At 41.9% G+C, this 27,941-nt stretch overlaps 2 protein-coding genes across 2 annotated transcripts; both read right to left on the bottom strand.

The window, feature by feature from the left end:
• Positions 1–716: 716 nt before the first annotated feature.
• LOC128142277 (fatty acid-binding protein 5) lies at positions 717–10,872 on the bottom strand. The gene is made up of 5 exons (XM_052788232.1): positions 10,831–10,872; positions 5,964–6,357; positions 2,826–2,998; positions 1,735–1,839; positions 717–1,606 (listed from the first exon to the last, which is right to left on the bottom strand). The coding sequence occupies exons 1-5, from the start codon at positions 10,870–10,872 to the stop codon at positions 1,556–1,558; spliced, it is 765 nt and encodes a 254-aa protein (XP_052644192.1). The 3' UTR covers positions 717–1,555.
• A 6,026-nt stretch (positions 10,873–16,898) lies between these two features.
• On the bottom strand, positions 16,899–20,983 carry MRPL53 (mitochondrial ribosomal protein L53). Its single transcript, XM_052788111.1, has 3 exons — positions 20,738–20,983; positions 19,093–19,205; positions 16,899–17,366 (listed from the first exon to the last, which is right to left on the bottom strand). Exons 1-3 carry the CDS (start codon positions 20,959–20,961, stop codon positions 17,242–17,244), a joined length of 462 nt encoding a protein of 153 aa, XP_052644071.1. The 5' UTR covers positions 20,962–20,983; the 3' UTR covers positions 16,899–17,241.
• Positions 20,984–27,941: the final 6,958 nt, after the last annotated feature.

Genomic DNA, 27,941 nt, shown 5'->3' with positions numbered 1-27,941 from the left:
AGATCAGTTTCGTTTCTGTTTCTGTTGTTTCTACAAGGAGATTCCTTCCTCTAATAACAAAAAAAATCTGTTTCTAATGTCCCGTATAAGAATACAGCATAGATCTTCAGGGTTTACATTAAAGTCAGGAAAAATACTAAATGAAGGTGATATGAAGATTGGCCAATTCAAAAAGGAGACATTAGGGGACCAGGAAAAATAATTACTTTTATACAGATCATGAAAAATAAAATTGAAAGAAATATGCTCCAGCTATAAATTCTTTCAGATGACATAGGTAAAGGGGATGATTCATAAATAGTCAGGAAATTATGAAAAGGATAAATGGTCCAAAATTATGGGAGAAGTAATTTTCCATGACTGGTAGGAGGAACATAAGAAGAGCAGACTTCTCTGCTATTAGCGTAAGCTCAGTAATAAGATACATGCACTGAGCAGCTGAAATATCAGTAGAGTTGAAGTAGCAATGGATTCTGCAATGACTGATGCTGCAAACTGGAAGTGTGCAATTACATGATCCCCCAGGCTTCTGAATCTGATAGAAATCTTCCCATCACTGTCACCAAATAGTTTCACTTTTAGGACATGTTCATCTGGTGTGACGGAAATTCACCTAAACCTTTTTAATTTTATCTGGTCTGACATCTCTTTGGAAGAATAGTACCATCATAGGCTCTGTTTCCCAACCAGTGTAAAAGTAATACTCAAGACACCGATATTTCTGATTATTTATTATGGCACTTTAAAGCATATAAACTCCATTTCTAGGTGTTTCAAGCCAGTTTAAAAATAAAATAAAATAAAATGAGGCTTTAAGTTTTAGGCAGTATTTCAGTAATTTTGGTTAAGAATTTTTAAAATGTTATTAGACAGGAAATAAGAATTTTGCTAGGAAAACTAAGAGTCTTCTCAAAATAAGGCTTCCTTTCAGCAAAGCATGTACATGTTTGCTTAAGTTTATCATGTCCATTGGCTCACCAGTATATATTTTTTTAGATAAGAAATTTGTGGGTTTGAAACATGAAAAAACAAACTAACCCCTGAAAATACATTCCTCTACTTAAGCACCAACAAAGCTTATCTCTTATTTATACCCACCCCATTTTATTTACCTTCAAACATGCAAGTTAGAAACAACTCTAGAGCCTGAACTCTGAATGTTTTTTCTATTTCAGATCTTGCTACCTTAGCAGTTAAGGGTGCTAGTCAAAATTCAGCTTGCTATTAACTGTTGCCATATATTGCATAATCTTGAACTGAAGGCAGTTTGTAGTAGAGCCTAAAACCAAAATGAGTTTTTATAAAACCTCACTTTAAAATTCCACTATAGTAACAACATTTCCACTTCGTATATTTGACAATTTTATTCAACAGCCTCATAAATTCAGAATAGTTACATAATAGTTACATCACGGCTTTTAAAAAGGATTGCACTCAGCTACTCAGTCCATTGAAATACTAGAAAACAGGGAAAAGGAAAATACGGAGTGTAAAGGAGCTCTGTCCACTGAACTGAGTTGTTTGTAGCAAGTTCCTACTGAACATGATGACGTCCTCATGCTTTCTGGTAGACTCTAACACATTTGACACCATTCATGTCACATTCCTAGAAGATAAAGAGATGGATTTATTAATTTGCCCGAGTACAGACTATAAGGAAAAAGATCTTTTAGAGTTACTTTTCAGGCTACTGGCCAGCAGCTCTCAAGGATCATAAAGCGGGACTGGACTCACCACCACCAATTGTCCATCTACTAGTTTCCGTGTTATTACAGTCTTCTTGCCATCCCATTCCTGCTCCTGAATCAATGACCCATCATCTTTTAAGCTGACAAGGGTCTGAAAGAAGAACCCAAACATTAATATTTTACCCATGACTTTTGATGAAGACTGAGGCTTTCCAACACCTTATTCCAAAGGAAAAATTCCCACCCCAGCTCGCTCAATAGTGATTTTGCCATTGACATCTACAAAGCCAGGATAGTATCTTAAATGTTTTATTGATCCTCTTCCTGCGGTAGCTCACTGCCAGTTTACTCGCTGCTCTGACACATTCCTGCATCAGGCAGACCTTTGACAGCATGCACAATTTCAATTAACAAAAGCAGACCGATGTTTTCTGTTAATCTCTTTGTACAAGGGCTTTGAGCTTTTGTGTAACGTTTCTCTGATCTTGCAATAATAGATGAATTGCCAGTGTGTGGCTGGAGGGGGGGGAGTGGTACACAGAGAACACTCATGGAAATGAGAGAGGCATATTTGAGGGCTTCCTTGTGTTTAACCTCCTTTTGGATGAATATTCTCCTTACTCGGTGCAGGGAGAAGCTCTTTGCCTTCTAAAACTGGAGATTAGGGACTGTGATTCACATGTATGCCTTGTGTGTCTGTTATCCCACCGCACACCGAAGCAGGCTCTCTTGTTATGCAAATACGAGACTGAGCAGAAAGGTTAACCCTAGGACTGAACTGACTCTGATTAAATATCAATGGGATTTCTTCCACAGGCTTCAAATGAAGTGGCATGTGGCTTTAACAGGGATTTAGAGGTCTGTTAGTTTTACTAACACAATGCTTCTGCTACAAATTGAAAACAACAAAATACACAAGACATTATTGGTTTCAGCATTTTCCCTCTTTGGAAGTTGCTTAATCCATGGGGAAAAAAAAAAAAGAAAAGGAATTTATTTCAATGAGACTTACAGAGACAGCTGTTCATCAAATAAAGCATTGTTAGTGTGGATGTGAAAACTGATTTTTAAATAGCATCTCCATCTGTAAAACACCCAAAGAATTCTGTTTTTCGATAGAAAGTCTAGCATACTGACCTGAGTTTTCCTGCCATCTAATGTATTCTCCTCAAATTTCTCACCAAGCTTGAAGCTGAACTGTGAAGTTTTGAAGGTGCTTTCTGTTTTTACGGTGATTGTGTCCCCATCCTTAATAATGTAAACATCGGGTTTGGCCATGCTTCCCATTTTTCTCATGGCCATACCCACACCTGCAAGGGGAGAGGCACAGAGTGTCACAAAGTCAGTCAAACCCTAAGGCTTAGGGCCACACAAGAATTCAAATACCTAATTCCCATTTAATTAGCACTTAAGTACACTTGTGAATCGAAGCTCAAGAGCCACAAAGAAAGAGGATGTTTTAAATTATCCACTGATGAGGAAGGAAAAAAGCTTATTTGCAGGGTTATTCTTTTGCTTCCTCAGAGAGCTAAAGTTAAATCTATTTTGCCCTCTAGAGGACTTGCAGATGTCCCAAAACTCAGCACTGAATTTTTACAAACAGAAATAAACAATAAACAGGAAAACAAACACAAAAGCTTAAACTAATATAAAATTATTCCCTTCAAGTTCTGAACACTTTAAAAATTCTACAGATTATTTTTAAATGACAGATTAATCCACCTGCATATTTATTTCAACTTACTCAAGAAATACTCTTCCATCACTCTGTACACAATTGCAAACATGCAACTTTTAATACAATTCTGTCTTCTACATCCTGTATCCAAAGTATGGACTTGTGAATTAGAAAACCACTACCATGCAAAATAGTGCTTACACACGCACCAAAAAAAAAAAAAAAAAAAAAAAAAAAAGGACCATGAGAGAAATGAGCTCTGTGAATGACTGAAAAATCATCATCTGGAGACAGCAGCCCTCAAAACTCTTCAGCAAAAGAAGATTCACCCTGCCTCAGCCCCTGCATGCACTGTTTGAGGGGTTTGCTTGAGTCGTCTTGATCTGAAGGATGAAGATACAAATAAGAGGGTAGTTGGGCAACAAACGTGAATCCATCAAATTGGAAAGTGCAGATCCAAACCAAGAATTGATAAGGAACCACATGGAGCAGAAAGTGCCACCAAGTCTGGGTGGCACACAAGAGTGTCTGGGCTCTGCAGCTGGTGCAGTTAGAAAATGTTGTCACATAACAGCACAGCACTCCCCTGGAGTGTACAGGATACTTGGGTGAGGGCTGAGTCCACAAAGCAAAGATTACAGTTTCCTCGGGAGGTAGAAATAACAAAGTACTTCCCAGCCACTGCTGCTCCAGAGTCAACTGAGATTCCAGGACTGAGCCTGCAGAGCAAAAAACCAGTCCTCCTCAGTCCAGCTTTTCCAACCAGAGTTGGAAATTATTGTGACAGTGACCGCCCACCCACCCCTTTTCTGTCATCCAGTCCAGAGTAATCAGGGAGTTATGTGATCAGCTACGCCTTGAGATCCAACTAAACAGAGATGAGCTGCATATGTTTTCCATATGGCAAGGAGTGAAATTCAAACTTCTTTATTGTTAAACATTCTTTTATACAGACTGAGCACAATCTGCAGAATCTCATTTATGGTGCATCAGTAGGGTCAACGGCAGAGAGTTTCCTAAGTAGTCAGAGAGTGTGAGATCCAATAAAGGGCTGTCTCCTAAAGTGTGACTTGGAGTAAATTTAATTGCCTAAATTGTAATTGTAAAAAGGAAAAGTGACTGGTTTAAGATTGCAATCTAAAAACAAACAAACAACACTCAGTTGCTGTCTACACATGGGAGGTGCTCTGCAGTTCTAGCATTTAATTTCTACTTTGAAGTTGCAACTTGGCATATGCCTAGCGCTGGCTGTTAGATGTGAGCACCGCGGCATCCTAATCCATGGCTGAACTGAGCTGAGCTTAAAATTCTTGAATTTCCGCCAAAGTCTCCCAAAGGGCTCAGTCCAGAAGGCTTTCTCGCATCATAGCTATCACATATTGACAGGCCTCTCACAAAATACAGTTACAGCCACCGCTGTCTGCAGAGTGTAAATGCAGTCATGCCTTTTGGATTTTACATGAAGAGCACAAGACTTAAATTCCTTCCTCTCCTCCCTCTAAAGACATTCAAGGCCACATCTTCCGCCTCTTGAGAAAATAGCCTAGCTCTCAGCAGTGAATAAATTGCAGAAAATAGTAGCTCCTGGGCTACGCAGACACCGCAAGGTGCCTATCACCTGCTGGCCAGGATGCTCACAGGGAGGTGGTGAATCTGAACTTGCAGAGGAGGCTCCTGCTGTTAGGTCTGTTCTCGATTCAGTAGCTTCGTGTTGCAAAACGCAGGGCAGCTTGGAAGCCGGGATAACAAGCCGGGACTATCGCCCTGAGATAAGGGTGCTACCCACAGACGCATACAAACAGCCTCTGGCAGCGCGCTCGGCTGTCGGTTACCCACAGGCAGTTGATCCAGTTTGGCTTTCTGGTGAGGAGACACCCAAGGTGACTTCACGGGGAGGCAGCCCAGGCTCAGCAGGTCTGTGTGTGGCCGCCCCGGGCGCCTTGAGCCCGGCCGGGCCCTGGCAGCGGCGCTGCCGTGCGGCCTCCGCCATCCGCCGCCCCGCTCCCCGGCCAGGGCAAGCGCGGAGCCCACTCCCCTCCGCCGGTCCCACCGCCCCGGGCTGCCCCGGCTCCTCGCCCCGGGGGGAGAGGGAGGAGCAAACCGGCCCGATGGCAGCGGGCTGCCGGCACCGGCCGGTAAGCCGGGGCGCTGCCGGCGGGAGGGGCCGGCTGGGCAGGGGGGAAGGCGCAGCGCGGCGCGGCGGGAATGCGCCTGCTGGCACCGGCACCTGCCTCCCAGCAATTACGGTGCAAAAAGGGTTGCCGACATCTTTAGGACGCGGAGCCGGAGGGGGCGGCTCTCCCGGGAGGAAGGGTCTGCCTCCGGCCGGCGCCCCCTCCGCGGCGCCGGGAGGGCGCGGAGCCCCCAGGGCCGCATCCCGGAGCATCCCGGCATCACAGCCGCCCAGCCGCCGCCCCCCCGCAGCTCACGGCCGGGCCGCCCCCCGCCCTCCGGCCCGGCGCCGGGGCCGCGCCCGCCGCGGACCTTGGACAGAGCCTCGCCGGCCGGCGGCGGCGCGTCCCCGGGGCGGCCGGGGCCGGCACCCGTGCCTCCTTCCCTCCCTCCCTCCCGCAGGCGGAGAGCCGCCGGCCCCTTACCCAGCTCCTTCATATACTCCTCGAAGCCCTCGCTGGAGATGAGGCACCATTTGCCTAAAAACGCATCGATGGCCATGGCGGCGGCTGCGGCGTTGGGTCTGTCGGCGTCCCTGGGAAAGCGCGGAGGCAGGAGGACGGGCTGCAGCGCGGCCGCGGCCGCCTTTATAGAGGGGCCGGCGACATGTGCCGCCGGGGAGAGCCAATGGGGCGCCCGCCGCGCCCCGGCCCCTTCCCCGCCGAGCCCCCGCCCGGCGAGTCCCGCCCGCGGCGGCGGCGGCGGCAAGAGCGGGCACGCCGCGCCGCTGCCCGCCCTCCTCCCGCCCTCCGCCCGCACACCCGCACACACGGACACGCACACGGACACGCACACACGGACACCGTCTCCACCCCGGGCCTGCGGCCCCCCGGGACGGCACGCTGCACCCAGAAACGGTGGGACACCGCCCGAGCCATCCCGCCCAGGGACGTCGCGGCCTCAACGCTTCTTCGGATGCACGCAGCACCCGGCGCCTACCGCGGCGAAGAGAGCACCCGTGGGGGCCAAAGCCAGTCTCCAGGATTTTGGCTCCAGGGAAGTTTTTAAAGTCTGGGGCACTGAATCCTAAATTACGCCGTTTATTACGTACCACGCTTTTCACGGATAATTCGGGAACAAACGAGCACGGGGCATCATATGGCACAGAGACAGAGCAATAAAGGAGTCAGCATCCCCAAGCAGTTTATCGAGTTTTTATTACAGGCCTTCCCAGCCCCCCCTCAAGGCCCGCTGGTATATCACATGTTACTGAACTACAGCAATCCATAGCGTGCTGTGACCCAGGCACAGACCTCTTACACACACACACAGTGACCAGGTAGCAAACAAGCTCAATCCAAATACAGAACTAATGGAGGCACTTGCAGTACACAGGAAAAATCGAAGCCTGAATGCAACCTCATGCTTTAGCGCTGGAGAAATGCAGATTTGTTACCTTGGTTTCCGTCCATATTGAACTGCAATACCCTAATTCCTACTTCCTGAAGGAAAACACAGCAGCTGCCATTACTGTACACTGGCGCAGAAGTACCATCATAAAATACATGCTGTTACCAGGCCCCATGAGGTTTGAGCCAATCTTTTGCCAAATTCTGCCAGGTGAGCAGAGGGATTTACTGTCACATTCTGTGAGAAAGCTGCTATTTCTAAGCCACAACAGAAATCCTGATTCCAATGTATCCCCAAGATTTGTTTCCAATGTCAGGGTTATGCCAACCTCTGCCTCTTTTGGCCTTGTATCAGACTGGATGAAACCCATAGCTACTTTCTCCTGGCCAGAAAAACAAAAATCTGAAGATACACCTAGTGCCTGGAGTTTTTTGATGGAGGAGCCGTGGCTATGTTTCTCTGCTAGTACTTTTGTTGAGGAGTTTGAGACTGAGGTGTAAAAACCAGGAAGACAGCAAGGTTTCTGTGCTGGTTCCAGCATTTCACAACGCGAGAAGGTGCCGTGAATCCAAATGTTTTGGTGCAAGGAGGCCGCTTCCCTTTATGCTTTGCAGTGATGCAACTTAGTAGAGCTAAACTGAATCAGTTTGAAGGTTCACTGATTTCTACAAAAGGTCAGATTCATCATACACTAAGTAATCAGCTCATTTTTCAACTGAGATTTTTTTTAAAATCCTTCTAACTATCCTTCCCTACTGAGCCTCCTTTAATTACCTTCCACTTCTCTGACTATGCTTGCTTTTAATATGCAAACAACACTATAGCGTCTGCTCATAAGGCAGCAAGCCACATTGCTTTTTTTTGTCATTAAGTAGGTACATTGAAACACAAGACTTTCAACTTCCTTCCACTTTTATCTTTTGTTTGTTTGTTTGTTTTTCTTGTGCAAGAGGCTTCGGAGTAAATTTTAAAATAGGCTGATGTTTACTACCTAATTCATGGTAGCGGAACCAAAATGCCATCCGTCCCACAGTTCTTTTCTGGTTGCTTACAGAAAGGATAAATGAAAAGCAATTAGATGAGGGATCAAACAGGATCATCCTTCAGGAATTAGGAAGTCTTCAGTCTTGTAAAATGGGGACAATTTCTAGAAATAGAAATCTTGGCTTTATTCCACGTATGCTAGCAAAGAATTTCGGATCCACATTTCTGCAGTGCTGCCTGCAGATGGCTTACGATATGCAAATAGCATTCAGGTATAAGTACTGATAATGCAGCAGAAGATGTAAAATCCACTATTTCCATCTAGTGGTGAGACGGTATTCCTGGATCTGAAGTACATGGAGATACAGCTACCTACCAGTGCAGAACGTTGCTACGTTTTTGAATCCTCCCACAAGTTATTTGGTTTGATTTATTCTCCTTACAAATTTTTCAAGTCTAGGCATGTAAGTTCATATAAGACGTAAGAAGAAAAGAGAATCTTATCTCTCTTTTCTGACACGCGGACTATTAGGATACAGTGAAAAATCTCTCTCAGTTTTTACGAAGATTTAATGTTTTGCAAATTAATCTGGTGATACAGATTACTGGCTGTGACACTGTCAATGCCACATCTCAAAATGTCTTCGAAACAGGATAGTGCTGAAATCTGTGGTATCTCACATAGCAAATAAAGTAACTAGAGGAGCCAGATATGTATCCTTCTGGGAAGGTATGAGCGGACTGGGCTGCAAAATATACGTTATGTTTTACTGTAACAGTACAGTATATATATTGGTCAAATATGGGCTCCTACTTTGGGAGCCAAGGTAAAATGGTCAGATATTCAGGGATGCTTGGGCCACAGGGATCCATCTCTCTAAATCCCAGTTCCTGCCTGGTTTGAGGCTGACATCACAGTCAGACGTGTTTTGTGTATGTAGTTTCTTCTTTTCTCGAGATGATACACCCAAAGAGAAGCAGCAAATACATGTATTCATATGGAAAGTGTTCAACTCCTACACCACATATAATTGTTTCAGGGCAGACAGCTGAAGTTCTCTGAAGTTGTGCTCATTTCCACGTTAGACTATACATTGTCCAAGAGAAGGAGCATCAAATTTACAATGAGAAGTGTAAATTTTTCCGTGGAAATTAGCTGCACGGAAAGCACGTAGCCACAGTTAGAAGCAACCACCACCTTGGCAGCTTGGGCCTGCCAGAGTGAATGTTTTCCCAAGGTAGTCAAGCCCTTGCAGCTCGTAGGAGGGGAGGATATTACAGTCCTTCATTACCAAGTGCAAAGAAAAGGATGAAGGCAAAAGAGTGCACAGACACCTTCGTTCTACTCCTTTGGGCAAGTGTGCGTCGTGCAGTGATGCTTCACCTGACATGAGAGTTGGGAAGCTGTGGCCAGCAGTGTTTGAGGTTTCTCTTCACGTAGCCATAGCATTACCCATTGCCTGCCAGCTAAGCCATATTTCATCTTTTGGAGTCATAATACCTGCTGCTTGGGCAGGGCAGAGCACCACCTCCTCGTCTGCAACATATCGCTGATGAAGTTGCATAGGAGGTGTAACTTTTTCCCTAGACCTTTACTCATTAAACTGCCCATATGTTTAACTTGGAAGGAACCCAATCTGATAGCACTATACTTTGCTTTACTGTATAAAAGGGAGGATCTTGCTTTCCTTCTAGTATACAGATACATTGTGTATATATAGTACCATCTCTAACTGGTAGGCTTCTTCTAGACAAGATTACCTCTTAAGAAAGCCTTAAAAAATTGCCGGGAAAATTGGAGACCACAGCCCAAATTTTACTCTTCAGCCTATCCCTAGCTGTGAAAAAAATCAAAGCAGTCCATGAATAATAGTTACTCACCCCCAAGGCATGGATGAGAAAAACTGCATAGGTAGCACAGCTTTGTTTCTGTTTCCTTGTTGTACAAGTGTGGTTTTCCTTTCCCAGCCATGTCATCGCTGGGCAGACATGATGAAACACGTGCTATGGTTGCATAGCTGGCCTAGGTAAGCTTTACTCCAGCTCAGGAGCCATTTGCTTGGGCAATACTAGACCAGGGATTATGAAGCAACACACAAACCTGCAAGTTTTCATTTGTATGTCAATACGCACAAGATCTTCTGGCATATCGGCATTTTATTACCTCTGAGATAAAAGAGCTGGGCATGGCCTGTGTTTTATCAATGAGCTTTGTGCGATACATCTCAGTTTTTCAAGTCCAAACAAAGCCAAAGCCATCTTACTCTCCAGCATAGCTTAGTCTAAGGAGCATGGGTCGAAGGAGTCCTTGCTCTGGATCTGGCCACTGCTGCATCTGCACTGGGTGGCCGGCTGTCGGGGACAGGCAGGCTCACGTGTGCCTGCGTGCAGTGCCGAGCCAACCAGAGCCCCGATCCTTGCTGATGCCACAGAGCATTACTATAATGCAATTAACATGCCGGCAACCTCAGCGTATGTCCTGTACCCTGTCAGCAGCATGTTCAAAGCAAGTTTAAAAGGAAATGCTTACATCGAGGGCAAGGTTTACTGCGGCAATGGTGTGACAGCTCACCGATTGTGCTGTGCCTCAATGACAGGAGAGAAAGCTCCAGAGCCTGCAGTGACCAGCAAGAGCACTATAGGCTTCATTTTCCTCTTTCCAGACAAAAATGACCTGATGTCAGTTCCAGCCCAGCTCACAGTGACTGCAGATAGAAGAGCTTGTGTCTAAATTGGGAAGCTTTGAAAAAACCTCTTTATTTAGCACCAGTATCTACCCTGAATAGCAAACATCCATGAATTAGTATAAAAATATTTTTATCTTCAGAATTTGATAATCAGCATAGTCATTACAATATTAAAAGAGATCAGGATGACTACAAATTGTCCGTAGCTGTAGTTTTAGCACTGAAAAGGCCTTTGATCCACACAGAACAGAAGCATATTAGCAGGGGATACCTGCTCACAGAGGAGACTTTCAGAAAGATAATACTCCGGCATGGCTCTCTAGAAACTCAGATGTACAAAAAGTATCCCAAAGCTCTACAAATAAAGCCAAATAAACCCCCCAACTTTGTCCTTTCTGTGTGGTCTGGAACAGTAAGGACATAAGGACAAGGAATGGCAAAAATACTTAGAATAAATAATGATAAAAGAAATATTTCTACCAATGATGATTAATTAGCCTATGAAATTTAGTATCACAAATTACAGATGTGCCCACTGGATTTTGGAAGGGGTGTATAAAGTTTTACCATTATTTTTTTGATTGCATATTATAAATAGAGTTTCATTACTAAGGATATTGATCGACCACTGTGAAGGTAACCTCAGGAAAACAGTTTAATTTATAGTTATAATGACTGCACTACTTTTCATTCTCAGGATGTCACCAAGGCGAGTATCACAGCTATAGAAATCTGGAGGGCAGAGCCTGACACTCGTCCTCTGCAGAGGAAGGGTCTTCTCAGTGTGATGTGGATACCAACGCCTTTCCCAGTAGCACTGGAGAGGGACTGCAATTGCTGCTCTTTGTGCTGAGCAAAATCCTGTCATGTTAGGAATACGTGTAGCCTGTCTACCAGATCAGGGCTCCCAAAGGATTTCATCCTGGGGCGACGAGAGCTTAGGTGTGAAAGAGGTCACTGGGGCACTGTTGATGAAGGCTAGCTTTTGCCAAAAAGCACAAGCCTCCTCACAACTGCGTGCAGCAGGAAGAGATCAGTTCTCCGGGGTGTCGCTCAAGCATTAGCTTCCAGTTCTGACACGACTTTCAGAAAAGACCTCCTCTTTCATGGACTGTAGAAGAATCTAGGGAAAAACATTTGGAAATTAAAGCTAGTTTTTACTATTATCCCATTCCCATTGCCAACACACTAAGTTGGCCAAGTGTGCTGACTACATGACTCGCATTCAAAAGATCTTCTAAGGAAATTCTTTCCTCTGGTATCTCAGGCAACCATGCAGGACCGGCAAGTATTCTCCAGTTTGCTCTTCTAGACTCGAAAAGCCTCATGGTATTCAGGCTTACATCTTTGATTCCTTCTCAATATATGATCTTACATATCTAACACCTAGGCCAGAGAAAATCTATAAGGAGGCAAGAAACTACATTACAGTTCCCTGATTTTTTCCTATGCTTCTGCCGCAAGACAGTTTCTGGTACTGATTTTGGCACTTTTACATGCAGTTTAACTTGATACTGGTCTGGCTATGTGAAGGAAAGGAAGAATTAACTATCCGATTCTTAAATTTGCCCATTTCCAGTAAATACTTTGAAATTCATTTGAGAAGTGGATTTTGAAGACAAGTTCTATAAAGCCCCACCTAGAAAAAGAGACTTTAAAAACTCCTTGAAAATAATTATCGTTTCTTTTATTTGTGCAAGTGATCTGAACCACCTAGATTCACCAGTAATGAAAAGACAATTCAGTGAATCTGTGCAAGAACTATGTTTGAGATGACAAATTTGCTGGCTTTGCATGCTGACCATGCTGTGTTTATAGTAAGGCTGGTCTTTGACTCCTCGCTGAAAAAGGGTGGAGGGGTCAAAAGAAACAGAGTAGTGCCTGAGTAAGGAAGGAACATGCTGCTTTGCCTCCTGCCCATCCTCTGAACTTCCTGCAGGGACTGCCAGTCTGAGTTGTGAAAACCTGTCCACTACAGACTCGTCTTTCCCAGGCTTTGCTCCTACTGACCGAGCATTCCTGTAACAAACAGGTCTGCTGGTCCACTTTCCCAGCTATTTTGTCTTACAAGAAATGTTCTTTTCATTTGTAAGTCAAACTCGCCTCATCCAGTGAAGCACAATGCAGAGATCTCCTCTGATATGTCATTAACCTCTGCTGGCAACACTGCCAGTATGCAGGAGACAGCTTCAAGTCAAGCAGAGTCTTTATGCTTGCCTTAACTCTGCTTTCAAGTACCACTTTGAAACTTAACAAGACACAATCAAAACAGGTCGGCAACTCCTTTGCTTTCACACCTCTAACATCTATCCCTGGGCACAGCCTTAATTTTGTAACATCTTGAGAAGGCCAGCTCAAGGTAAAGACAATTTGTTGTTAAGTTAAAGACCATCAGAAGCAAAGTAGCATCTCTAACCATTCGTGCTGCTCTGTCCCAACATTTCTCAGCATACAGAGCGAGGTTGAGCAGGAAGAAGAGAACAAGTAGTGGTCTACCAGGAGCAAAGCACCTTGGTTGCTTGAAGCTACTGCAAGGTCGCGGCAGACAATAAAAAAGGCTCAGATGAGTGACTCAGGCCTTCCAGGGGGAAAAGGTAAGACTGGATGAGATCAAATAGCCTTTTTCTTTCCTGGTGCTGTTACACCCGGAGGAGAAGGGAGGGAAGTGCAGCTGGGAGAGGCACTGCTGATAGGTGACGTGTCAGTCTGAAGGTGACTCCAAACCACCCAGTGGAGAAGCAGGGCCCAGCATCCCCAGAAGCTGGTCACACATGTCGTTGATGCGGTGGGCAGTAAGCCAGCAACTCTTAAACTGCAAGGGATGTGTACACCTGCACAGAGAGAGTCCGCATGCAGAAGATACCCGATACACTTGGGAGCAAAAGTCTTGAGAATTGTTAAATACAGTCCAAGGATATTTAATTTTTTTTTTTTTTTCTTCCTTGCACCATGTAAACTCCTTGGTCATTCAAAATTTATATATAGTAGAGGTGAAGAACTAGGAAAAGCCAACCAAAACTAATGCATTCTTCCACATCTAACAGGGCAAATACTTGTGGGCAATTTTCTGAAATTAGTAGATGACACCTTTTACACATTCACAAACAGCAAAAACGTATTAGATTGCCACATTTTCAAAATAATTGAGATTTCAAGCATCTTACACTCAAGTGGGGTTTGCAGAGCAATACTGTATTGCACCCAGTTTCTCCTACAATATGTAGCAAGAAATTGCCCAAATTGAGGTCCACAAAAATAACAAAGAACAGAATTTGCACTGGTATGCATGAACTACCTCTGATAGCATGTTTCTACCTTGTAAGAAAGGCATCAGGACACTGCAATTTTGTACTTATTTGGGCCAGCTAGTAGTTAAAACTTACTGTGGAAATGTTCACTAACACTGTTGCTCCCGGTTGAAATGTTTAATAAAGACACCATTATCTTTTTCTAAAAGCAGTGCTGCAGATATTTAAAAAGGGATTACCCTGACCAGCTAGTGTTACCTGAATGGCACATTCATCTGTTTCAGGACTATTTTCCCTATGCATTGACAAGAACTTCTAAATAAATAGGTATTTGTACGATACACAGGTCTAAGACGATTCTAATCATCATTTTAAATCTCCAGGTATTAGAGATTTAGACATTTTAATGTCACACCCTACACAGACATGGTGTTTGTATTTAGTTAATCCTACTGTTTTTAGGGCTTGTTCCAGTTTCTTTTATATTTAGGCAAGCACCCACATTTTTGGTGGGGTATAGTAATCAAGATTAGTGGGCTAGAGAATAATAACATGCAAAGTCAATGCTCATCCAGCCCTCCTTTGTTCTGCATGACTGACCTTAATACCCTCTATATCCACAGCCCTAGACTGTGCATGTCAGGAAGATGTCAGAGCAGCAGGTCGCTCGGCTTTGTTTCAGTCAATCTGACAGCAGCAGAAATTGATACTGTATGAACAGCTTGCAGCAAAGTTATCTAAATGCTTAGGGAAGAAATTCATTAAAGATTATCTTTAACATACTTGAAAAATAAATTCGTACCTTTATCTACATGGTACAGGGAGAGCAATTTTCTACATATTAGCATAATAATAACCAAAGGAGTATCTCCTTGCCCATATTGCTTGTTTATATCACTTCAGTATCTTGTTGTCTTGAGAATGCAAATTTTTGTTTTTCTGTCCTGTATGTTTTCCTTTATACCTTACATATTCAAATCCTAGTCATTACTTCTTTTTCATGCAGAAAATATATCAGTTTTACCACTGCAAACTGCAGCTACTAGCACACACAGCAAAAGCAGCATCAGCTAACACCTCATCCACCGAACTGTCAGTCATCTCTCAACAGCTACGTCACAGGCCTTTGGCCTAACCTAAACAAAAAGGTTGGGCATCTCTGGGTTAAAATGAAAGCAGCTAGTAAGAGCATGTCTTTACAAAGCAGGATGCCCATCCATGCAAGTAAAGAAAAAAAAAAAAAAAATCACCTTTCTTCAACAGTGAAGAGGATTTATTTGGGCTATAAAAAACCTGAACTAGGATCTTCATTTTTCATTTTTCTCCCTTTTCTCTTCAGAAATATAAACCCCAATCTTGGGCCAATATAAACACTACAGAAACTTAATATCACTTAACTGCTGTTTTACTCTTTAAGTACTTACAGACGGGTAATTATTTAAGATGGATGTAAGTGCTTCACATTTAAACCCAAGTTTTACACACCAACATTGTTGCACAAACTGTCAGAGAAAAAACTAAAAAAAAAAAAAAATCACAAAAATCACTGATATATTACGGTAAGTGGACTTTTGAGCATATGAATACATGATTAACCAGGGAATGAATAATTCTGCAGCGTTTTTCCACTTGAACAATTCTCACTTTCCCTGTAAGGATTCTTCAGGTAAAGTCATGCTATACCGTGTTCTTCTAAACTGGGGGGGGGGGGGGGGGGGGATGAAAAGAAACCAAAACTGTCCTTTGAACAGCCTTATTTCTATTTGGTCCACTTTCTAGGATGCTCTTCTAGCATGACAGGATTTAAAATCCTCTCAAACAGTTTCAGGTGTTCTCATAACTCCTCCACTAGAAGGATGCTCAGTAGCAGGTTCAGGAGCTCAGCACTCTGAAACCACTCAGAAGAGTTGGTGGCCTAATAAAAAAAAGGATAAGAGACTGCAGAGAAGGTATTCATCCCAGACTAAGTCATTCACATCTATTGATCCCACATCTAAATTTCACTGACCCATCTGCCCCAGTCATCTTATCTCACTCTCTTCTATGTGTTGCAAACACACAGAGGACGCCACCATAAAATATCATCAAACATCTTTAGCACAGCTCTGCTTCTCCAACATAAGATATCACCTTGACTTCAGCATCCTGGTGAAGAAGTTGCAAAGAACTACCTTGACAGTGCTATTTAAAACAACGTTGCTTTCAGAAAGGACAGTATCCATTTACAAATCTCGGCAAAAGTAAGGTAAAACTTGTTTCAGATTTGTGCCCTAAATCTGCTGCCAAATTAACTTTGGAAATATACGTACTACAATTTTATAGAAGTCAGGCATCTGATTAACAACAGGTAGAACTAATGCCTCTCAATAGTACTGCACCTGCAATTCTCAAAACTGGAACTTTAATTACATTTTCATTATGAATTGAACTAGAACAAAACTGATGTACATGAAATACGTGTGCAGTTGACACCTTCACCTGCACAGCCTGAGGAGGGATCAACCCTCCCAAACCCACAGAGCTTTGCAATACAGATGAGACACCTAAGCACTTACTTCAATAAATAACAGGGTTGGACATAGGGCTATAAACACCAAATAAAGCTCTCCCTTTGATCTTTATAAAATATTTAATGAAATCTCCCAAAAGTGAGTGACAAAAATATTACAAAACTGAACTTCAAAGATAGCCCTTTTCTCCAATTATGAAAAAAACTAACGTACCTTTACCTTTGAGCTAAACTTAGCTACTTTTATGCAGGATGAGTAGCTCTACCGTGTGTTCACAGTCCCATTACCTTGTTACTTTAATCGCTGAGCTAAATTTACATTTAGCAAATTTCACACTTTCTTGAAAAAGAGAGGAAGAAAATGGCAGGGACTTAGCAACAGACTTATTATAAACATAGTACTACAAAATCCACTCTGTATTTGCAGCTTGCTGTCCCTCAGATAAGTCAATGATGAATACTTTCAAAGTTTTCTTCAAATTTTTGTATTTAATACTTTTCAAAAATAATAACCACTCTAATAATATTTTGCATTCCACTGTATAGAAATTTTGTAGGAAATAATGTTCAAAGAGATCTGTCTTCACTGTAATATTAATTTAATAGCTAATGTGTATTATTCACATTTATATGCAAGTACATGTGATAATAGTCCAACATGCAGATGACTGAGCCAGCTGCTTAGAAGACACATTCATGCATCTTAAGCCGCTCTGACCCACTAGTGTTAGAAGATTTGTTGATCCACTATGTTTTCCTTCAGGTGAAGACAGGGTAGATTTAAATGGTTCGTTCTTCTGCATGTTAAACTGGTCAGTGTTTTGGCCATCTCTCTCTCTTTCAGACTTTGTTGCATAGGAGAAAAGCCTGTGCAGCCTGCTGTTTTTAACATATGTAAATGCAAACACAGTTGTTTTACTGTTCTTCAGGGACTCTTCTTGCTTTTCTGTTCTTCCTTAAGATCTTTTACATTACATCTGGACCCCAATGCTGTTAACATTTCTATTGTCGTCAAGTTGGCTCCCTTCATTATCAATCGGTCTCCATCAACTGTAAAGGGGAAAAAATTTTAAGACGTCAGAAAGGCTAAGTCACAGTTACTTTAGTGTGCGGTTCTCTTTTGTATATATAAATCCAAATACCCTGTTCATCTTGTCTGATTAGAAAGTACTCCACTTACCAAGGAATCTGATTATGCACCACCAACAAACAAATACATTAAACTGCACACAGTACACATGTAATTTTCATTTCTGTATTGCATTATTGAAAAATCTGAAACATTTGTCTAGGTATACCTATAGTAAGAACACATATTGGATGAGAATGACTCATACTATGCCGTCAAAGTCATCTAACAGAAGGCACAGAAGGCACTGGAAGGCATAATTTCCACACATGGCTCAGCATTTTAGCAGCATGTTGTCTATGGTCCATTTAACTTGCTTCTTTAGCCAAAACAATGAATTGGTTTACACAATCTGGTGGTTAGAATGTAAAAAAAATAGAGAGCACTAGGATTTCTAAAATTCTGAATGATTATTTTAAAACAGAGAGGAGGCAGTAGAAGTTAAGTATTGTACCTAAGTTTATTATTTATTTTTGCAAGATTTGCAAATACAAAAGCCATACTCAAACCCATATAATGCAACACCATGCATAGCATCCAAGTTCCAGCCCCATGTTTGCCAACTACAAGGGCTGCAAACTCTTCACTTGGAAAATAATCAGCTCTTAGGAAACGAAGAGTTCAGCACTGTAGCTCTTGGCATTAGTGAAATAAATTGTTTTGGTTTTATGCTGTGAAAAATGTTAAGCTTTACTGCTTAAGTATTAATACATCACAGTTAGAGACAAGGAAGGGAAAGACAGAGGCATGGAGGAGGGAGAAACAGTCAATGTCAACACTGAAAATAACTAGACTTTCCTAAGCAAAATGAAGTACGTTCAACAGTCTTGACATTTCTACCGATTCACTAAATATATGGAAGTTTAAAGAAAAGGGGGTAGCAGGAATCAATAATAATGAAAACTTTAATGGGCTACATGACATACTGGTCCATTACAGCACAGCAGGAAAGAAGATGCAGCCAGAGAAAAGGACAAAAGCAGATTACAGCCATCTGTTCACAGCCTAGAATCTGGGCCGCTTCCAGAACTGATGAAATTTCCACCATCAATTCCCTGCCTGCTCACTATACCCTCAAAGGAAATCAAGAAATTTGTTGTACATCAGTTGACCTCATTCTGCAAGTCCATCTGCACATGTATGGTCTTATCCATATGAGCAGTTCCTTCAAACTGCATAGTAAGTTACTTGATTGCATACGCAACTAAAGGTATTCAACTTTTCTGTTCTCAAGACTGAGATGCCTTCACCACAGATAAGATTAAAAAAAATACAGAAAGTGAACAGATTCTTACATCAAAACAGAGCTACACTTACTTCCCTGGAATTGTACCTGACTGCAACATCACACAAGTATGTCACTACAAAAGTAGACTCAACCCTAAAGTTAAGTCAGCTCTTTGATCTAAGATCCACCAGATCTAACTGTAGTACAAAGACATATATACACATTTATCTAGACATCAGGCTTTTAGTGACTCCCTCTTCCTTTTTTCCTCCCGGCTGCACAGCCTCTAGCTATGGACCAGAACCAAAAAAAAGAACCACAGTAAAAAAAAAAAAAATCATAGAGAAGACAATAACATCGTAACAACACAAACACAAAAGGTCTTTTTTTTTGGTCAAGATTAAAAACGAGCTCCTTACCAAACATAACATCTACAAGCGGTTCAGACCCATCATGTCTTACATCGGCGGTCACTTCACAGTTTCTATTGGTGGTCTGGATTTTTTTATGGTTTATACATCCAAGAAATTTTCTGAAAATATATTTGAAAATATATTAAGTATCTTGCAGACAGAAATTATAGTAAGTATATTTCTAAAACTAATATGAATATATTGATACTGATGGGCAATAAAAGTATAAACAAAATAGGAATTGTATTTAATAATTTCAGACAGGTACTTCTTATGACATAATCACTCTCAAAAATCCAAATGGATAGTCCTTACATGCTAACATGTAAAAAGCATACCGAAGAATTCTGCAAAAATTCAGTGCATGCACTTTCTGTGTTTCTCTCAGCGGGGTTAGTAAAAATAATTTAAAAACCAAAACCATCAGCAAAGCCATTTCTATTTTTCTTTATACACTGGTTGCTTGCCAATGTTTTATTATTTGGGTTTGAGACAGCATTTATTTACTTATTTAACATCATCGGTCTCCTGTAGATTTCTGAAATGCATGACAGCCATTTGACATTCTGGCGGCTTAAAGACATTCTAAGTTAAGTTGTGTTACTAAGTTGATTTCAAAAGTAGATGTATCTGTAAAGCTATTGCAAAATGACATTTTACAATTGTTTGGTGCAGAACTTACATCACTCAAGAACCATAATTACTTAGATTTCTCCAACAGTTAATTACCAAGATAGAGCAGCAGCTGTTGCCCCCTCTCTCTCCCATTACCAGCATTTGGACTAGTGATTATAGACCCTCACCTACAGGCTCAGAAACTGAGAGGGGCATCTCCCTGGGTAGTTTGGTAAAGCTAAATGCACATGCCTCTGTGCAAGGGTCTACACTTAGGCACAGAGATCCTCCTAAAATCAGCAGAGAATGAAGGCTGTGTGCATCCTGGTAACATCTGCCATAAACGGAGCCCTTACGACAAACGCGGTGTCTTCTCATTCTGAAACGTGAAGCTTCTGCCTAGGTTATGCAACGAAGCCCTGATAAATGCAAGCCTTCAAAGACCAAGACGATGAAAGTTACAGTACGACGGATGCAGAAGTCTGGGAAAAAGAGTTTCTTCTCCAGAGAGGGAACAACAGATGCTGCCACTTCCCTCGTGATTTGCTCCCAGGTAATTTTCTTTTGCTGGCTACAGTGACAGTAAGTCACAGGGCACTGCAGTGACAGCCGTTTCAACGGCTTCGTTTTGGTTCTGCCACTGCTGCGACCTGGGCAGCAGCCGGCTGGGGCGGCCACTCTCCCTGCTCTTCGGGAACCTTCCACGCTTCCACGGGCGGAGGGGCGCAGGCCTATGCCCCTCGCCGTGCTTGCGCTCGGCGGCAGGGCCTGGGGCACCAGCCGCACTGTGGGCGCACATAACCCCAGCCTCTACTCGCCCCACCACCAAATAAGTAAAATTAAGGGCAAAAAGTCCAGCCCTCACACCTGCCGTGAAACGCACAGAACCCACGCTCCGGGCGCGAGAAGGGCGCTGGGTGGTTTACAGAGAGGGGAGCCCGGACAAGGCCTCCCCGCTGGGCGCGGGTCCGAAGGCCAGAGCATGCCGCGGCCGGGGCCGGGGCCGGGGCCGGCGCTGCCCCCGCAGCCCCCTCACCTCGTGCTCTCCACGTTGGACTCGAAGGGGCAAAAGCGGACCACGATACTCTTCACCGGCCGCAGCACGACCCGTATCTTGGACGCCATCTTCTTTCTGTGCCCCCCCACTACAACTCCCAGCAGCCCCCTCGCAGAGGCGGGAAACGGAGGCGGGCGTGCCGTCCGCCCCGCAGTCACCTGGGAAATGTAGTCCGCGGCAGCCTCCCCCCGGGGTCTTCTCATGACCTGGGGGCGGCAGGCGGCGGGCACGGCTGCGTGGGGCCTGCGGCCCTGCGTGCCCCGCGACCCTGCGTGCCCCGCAGCCCTGCGCTTGGCGGGGTGCCGGCTGCCTGCCCTACGAGCCTCATGTGGCAACGCGAGGCGCTCGGGGCCGGGTTCGTCTGTGGCTGAGGGAGGGAAAGGGACCAACGGACCAACCTGTCCTGGCTCCTCCCCTGGCTCTGTAACACTGTAGGAAGAGTTGGGGGGGGGGGGAAAGGCACGCTTCTGACATAAAACTGACGTAAAAGACTTCTTCTGGGATCTGAAGCCGAAGGAGCAGGCCCGTGTGCCGTTAAGGCTTGCAGGCAGGAGGCAGCGGGCGCGGGGTAACGCTTCTGGGAAGCGATAGTATATAGTATCCGTAAACTTAAGAAGGAAGGCTGGGTTTGTTTTCTTTATATTAAATCTGTACCTATGACGTGACAGCTTTTGATGACTTCCAGAAGTAGTTTATTTAATACTATTGAATAGACAAGGATATTAATGAGGCTCAATAAGGAGTAGCTAATACAGCTAAGGATAAATTAGAGGCAATATTTCGCAATATATCAAGCAGAAGAGAGACTTGTCAGAGGCAACGCTACTGGAAGTGAATACTTTTTTTTTTTTTCCTGACGGGTCAGACACAGCAGTTGCACACCCGCTCTTTAAACAAAGGTTTTTGGATGCTGGCGTGGTTGGTGTCAGCTGTGTGTTTTCCAGTAGATGGCAGAAACCTCCCTGATAAATTGCTGCAGCGGTCTCGGGACTTGTTCTGCTCAGCAGCACCGACGTCTTGGTGAGGGCTAGGGGTGAGATGGAATAAACCCGGTAGCAATAGCATTTAAACAGATGCGAATTTCTATGGAATATTCGATACAGACCCATCCTTCGGATCTGTAGGAACTGCATTAAATACCTAGCATCCCTTGTGATGGGTAACCTATTTTTAGAAGCTTATCTTTGTTTATTGGAAGTCCTCTTTTTTTAAAAATCACATAGTCATTGGGAAAAATCATCCTCTTCGCTGAGATTTAGCCAACAGATAGTAAGTAGCAAAACTAAACACAGTGGAGTCAATATAGTTTTAACATTTAATGTTTTTATTCTGTTTTTATATATATATATATATTATAGTCTTCCCTTATGGGAAAAAATACATTTCTGTGAGGTATCTTTTGAAAGACTCCACTGTAACCAATAAATGGCTGATTTAAATAGGAATTTTTCCTATTTAATAGCATCAGACACAGGACCAGGTAAATAGAGTATTTTACATTTAGAAGGCAAAAGTAACTTACAAAATTACAACATATCTTTCTTCATTATAACACAAAGAGCTTCATGTATTCCATGTAAAATCTGTAGCAAAATTTCCATTAGCTTCTATGGCAGCACTGAAGGAATAACATCAGCAAAGGACTGGGGAAGAAAGAATGGTCACTGATTTTTCTGAGGGCTCCATTGTCCACACTGTTGGTACAATGGCACTTACTGACTTAAAAATATGCATGGCAAAAACAGTTTTATATTTTCTCTTACTGCATTTTGATAGTAATTTCATGAAGAGTGTTTAACTTATGTTGCACAATTAAATGAAAGGAAAACTGTGTTTATTCCTTTCCATGCTCAGACTGGTTAACTTTTTAACATTTATTGTCAGCAGTAAAAGTTGCGTCTTTCCTCTTAAGCCATCTGTTTCAAATAATCGAAAACCATCTCTGCTTATTCAAACTACTTTTTAATTTTTTGAAGTCTGAGAGATTCACGGTGATGTGAAAGAACAAGTATCTGGTAACTGAAAGGCTGTGTTCTTTTCCTCCCTTCAAAGAATAGACTGTATCTGTGAAATGAAACCAAGTGTTCCTACCCATCCCTATGAGTAGGAATATCCCATCCCTACCCTACTTGTTGATGACCAAGTGTTTCTCAACACTTACTCTAAATGCAATAGTTTTAGCTGATGATAATTCTGGTGAAAGTGCTAACTTTTACAGTTACTAAATTAGATAGATAAACAGCAAAGTGACACAGCTATTTAAAAAACCCCAAACATTTCTTCATCTGCCTTTAAACCCAGGTCTTGGTTAACCCCAGTATGTTGGACTACCCTCAGTTTATACCAGAGTAACTCCAGCTGATCTCTGAAGCACAATATTTAAATGCCATTTAAGGAAAGGTGATAATTTATCCATGAAAGACCTTGAATCAGTCTCTCCAGCTCCAGCAGGTAATCTGGGAGCTCTCAAATGTCTGTTTTTGAGACTGTTCTCCGGGGACATACTTGGGAAACTGAATGACTCATGATTCTTATACCTAGTGATAATCATACACATTCTAGAAGTATAGTAACATGAAGAGGCATAAAAGTTATAATAGAAACAATTTTAGTATTCCTTTCATCAAGCTGTTCTTTTTTATTATAAATGCAGCCTCATCCCAAGTCTACAGACTTTCAAGTCATTAGTTTCACTTGAAGTGTAGTCACGAGCCCATGGATGATTTATATCTAAGCACCATACGTGGCAAGGAAAAAATGCTGCCATGTTTTACACTTATTATTATGAAGACAGGCAGAAAAAGACTATAATATTAATTAAAGTATTTTCCTCTTTTCTCATTGTTTCCCCCAGCTCTCTTAGATCCAGGGAGGATTCTTCTGCTTTTCACTGTTTCTTACTTACCACTTTTGTTTTCTGTAATGTTTTCTGACTATAGAAAGGCCCACATTTCAGAGCTTTTGAAATCTAATTTCTCCATAGTTTGGGCATATCTGGTTTTAGTACCTTGCCTCTGGCTTTTGATTGCTCTCTAGCTGATTTCTTCCTTTAAAATCTGGTGGTCTTTCCGATTCTTCTTCCAAAACACTGGGTGAGAGAGGGCTCTCAATGCTGCATTTCAGGTATGGTATTACACCTCTATGCACTTACGGGGTTCTGGAGTCTTGGATCATTATCTCTGCTTGTCCTCAGCTGATTGCTTCCTCTGCATCTTTATCCTTTTTTCCTGGGTCTTTCTCTGAGTCTTGTCACAAACATCAGTAGGCCCAGAATTTAGCAATCAAAATGTCACGTATGCACATCTAGTTATAATGCTGTGTAGTCCAGGAATAAAACGTAATGCTGCCTTCAGGGCAGTAGCCAGTACTGAGGAGAAGCGAGCCAACACAAATCCAGCAGCCTGCCTGTTTTGCACTGAGGTGATGCTTCCAGATGGCCACCCAGAAGAGGCTCTTTGAGAAAGATGGTGTGCTGGGCCTGACAGGAGAAACAAATTATTTCTGGAAACAGAAGAATACTCTGACAAGTGCAGTATCATGGAGCATATCTTTGTAAGAGCAATGGACAGAGATGGTCAAGATCACAAAGAACTTGTAGGAAGTCATTATAAATACTAGTGCCACACTGAAGGACATGTTGGGATGAATCCCCTACCATACTGGAGGAGCACTGCTTATAGTCATAAAAACATAAACCAGTCTGTGTTTTCTGTCTGGTTTTGTTTCTTCCTTTGAACTGAATATTCTTACACCATATGTCAGTTACTAATTTTAAAAATATTTCCCCAAAGAGAAGAGCTCATAAATGTCCTTTATTCTCTGAAAACTGTAGAAGTCAAGCATAGTTTTATACTAATAGTAATTTTGCATATCATTTGTAAACCAACTAACAGTTGTATGCTGTTAATGTGGTTTTCAGAAATAAAACTAAACTCAACCAGCGAAGGTACCACTTAAAATGAGCTTGGTTTGTAATTAATTCTGAAATAGTAACTCTGCATATCAGTTAAGAAAAGCTTTTATGGGAGTGAATAAACAGATTCCCTAGCTGCTCTTTACTCCTCTGCAAACATGTATTTCTGTTGCCTGAGGTTAACAACTGCCAGCAGAAATGTTTGCTAAAATAATATGTAGCATTTAACTGGCTGAGAACACACTGTGCCAGTTCCTGACTTTTCTAACTTAATTTCTTGAGGATAACACTGAGGTTTTTCAAGCCACACCTTCATATGAGATAGGGCAAAAGCTTTACTTTATCTCTTTTTCTTCCCTGTCTAATAAATACTACATTGAATGCATGCAGCTATCGTTTGGATTTTTATGTTGATTTGAAATATGCAGCAAGAAAGTTCATTATCATAATAGCACAAGGCACAAAGATGAGCTGAAATGAATGGCAACAACCCAAGGTTAGTACCTAAGTCCTTGAGGTCTGGAATTTGTGCTTGAAACTCCAGGTAGATTAAATGAGTGTATTTTTACTTTAAAGGTCCTTGCACTCAGTGACTCACAGGTACGTTCCCATTTGACAGACCTGACTCTAACAGAGACATTGTCATAACTTAAGAGGCAACAGATTTCCAGAAGTGCAGAATTTGGAGAAAGCAGTTGTATTGGAATTTGATCTGTATTTTCAAAGACTTCCTGAAGGTTTGTCTGTGCTTCAGATAACTTGTTAGAGATTTTGAGGAGCTCAGCAGCATATTGACATTTGTACCACTTTGCAAAGGGCATACTTCAGTGTTGTAAATATTGTAAGCAAAGCAGTTTGTTTTCACTGTCTTCTGCTAAGAATAGCCATGCCTATAGATTGATGTCATAAGTTATTAGTATTGTCAGCAAACTATAATAATATTGCTCAATTGAACGTGGTGACCAGCCAGGATAGTCTCTCTATACACTTTAATTCTTTCCATGGTAAGAACTTTCACCTGATACTCTACAAGCTTACTTATGCACCAGTTTTAACTTCTATTTTTATAGACTTCAAGAAAGTATCTAGGCATTATGTACATGTAAGCCATACTTACTTAACATGGATAAAAGTTGAAACATAAAGTGTCTAGTCAGCAGACATAGAGGAACTAGATATAAAAATATGGGATTTTTATCTAACCCTTTTCTGTAACTAGTTTCATTTCATTTTATCTATTTATTAACAAAAGTGAAAGGTATCTCCTCGAGAGAGTCATTGTAAAGAATTCTTACCACCTATGTGACTAGAAGACCATATTTCTTTAAACTTGAAAACATATCGACATCAGTGACATGCTACTAAATTTAGTATTGTAATTCCAATATAAAGGTTGTTTGCATTTCTGAGAGGCCGTGATAAAAATATCCTCTGTTGTGAATTTAAATATGCCACAACGTCCTTCACATAAAGCTCATTCTATGTTTGCAGTCCTGTGCTCAGTTATGAAAAAACCCACACCGCACATGAATCTGTTGGTCTTACATTAGACTAACAGAGGTATGTTTGGTTAAAAGCCTGCATAGCGCAGGAAGAGTATGATTCAATTGGTGTCACACAAGAATTCCGGATACAATGCAGTCAATGGCATGCACAGACTTACTGCAGCAATTAGTAGAATAAAGATCTGAGCCATTTTGAAGTATTTGTCAGATATCTCCTTATGTGATTATAATAGTGTAATAATTACATTATTCTGTACTAATTGAAGTAAGCATGTCAGAAGGTAGAGGAGAAAAAATAAGATAATGCAGGAGTTGTTATACATACAGAAGCTACATTATATAAACAATAGGCAGCAGATGACAATTTGGATAGGTATTCCCAGGGAATTTATGTTACACAGATGAAATTAGGAATATGGAAAGCCATATAAATAGCAAAACTGGTGAATTTTATTTAAGCATATATTGCCAGTTAATACAGGAATGAAGCAAGTATCATTTCTTAAAGCAGTGGTTTTCAACCTGTGGACCCTTAGTCATCTGTGAACTATTTGTAGTGGGTTCATGAAGGATTATTTTAAAAATATAATTCTTACTGTTGGTAGGCTTCCAGTCAGGATCAAGGAGTCTCAATCTCCGTTTGAAAATTGTAAGGATCTACAGATCAGTAAAGATTAATCACCATGGTGTAAGTAGTCACTGTTCAGCCCCGAAGATAAGAGACAGCAGAGCGTTGGTTACTAGGCTAATGGTCAATGACCAAATGGTCAGATTTTTCCAGACAGGGTTTCTTAATGTTTTAAAAGTATCAAATATTCTGCTCTATATCACTCAAACTGGAAGAAATCATGGCAATTTTTGCTTGGTCTTGAATTACTGACAGCATATCCATTTTTCATCCCTCTTTAACTACATTAGCTAAGTTAAACATCTCAGGGCCCTTAGGATAACCAATTCAATTCTTACCTTTATTCACTTTCTTGTGTGAGGTATATATATATTAGAGAATGTATGAGTCAGAGATTTCAAACACTTAAGTTTTGTGCATATAATGCTTTTGTTCGCATATTGAAATTGCTGGATCAAATTTCATTTAGTTCAGTCAAATTTCCCTCTCTAGTATTGATTGATAAAAATGATCCAGATGAATCAACGCTATAAAACTAGAAATATTTGCAATACATTTCTTTTTATGCTGTTTTCCCATTTTTAATAAATTAGCAATGTATAAAGGTAAGAGATTAAGAATTATAATTTATTTTCCAAAGATCATTTCTAGCAGTAAGCAAGTTCGTCTCAGCTTATCAAAGCCTCATTGAGAAACTTAGTGAAAATCAAATGTTTGTGACCAGATATTACTATACTAAAATAGCTCAACGGAGATTCAAGCAATTATTCAAGGGATAACCACTCCAAAATGAAGGCACAGAAACTGTGAACTCAGCCACATTTAGTCAATCTCCATCATACATGCAATGAGGGAGCACATTCATTTACTGTCCATTGTAGTCCCTCCCAACAAGTCTGTATCACCAAAGAAACAGTAAAACAGCATATTCCAAAGAGGCTTTTTCTTGCAAAATGCATAAGTACCGTGTTGACTCCAGGTACAGTAACAACGTGAGGTTTGGGGGACACAAGCTGTCCTTGTATATGTGTCTCTTGTACGGTGGTAGCTGGGTTTATTGGCAATGCTAGAATTAAGGTGATGTCTGACCATTCGTAGCCCACTACCATGCTACAGGCACAAAACAGGTTTGTCTCT

The sequence above is a fragment of the Harpia harpyja genome, chromosome 5 (assembly GCF_026419915.1).
Source record: "Harpia harpyja isolate bHarHar1 chromosome 5, bHarHar1 primary haplotype, whole genome shotgun sequence".
Taxonomy (NCBI): Eukaryota; Metazoa; Chordata; class Aves; order Accipitriformes; family Accipitridae; genus Harpia; species Harpia harpyja.
The sequence above is the reverse complement of the archived record's forward strand: the minus strand, read 5'-3'. Positions and strand labels throughout refer to the sequence as shown.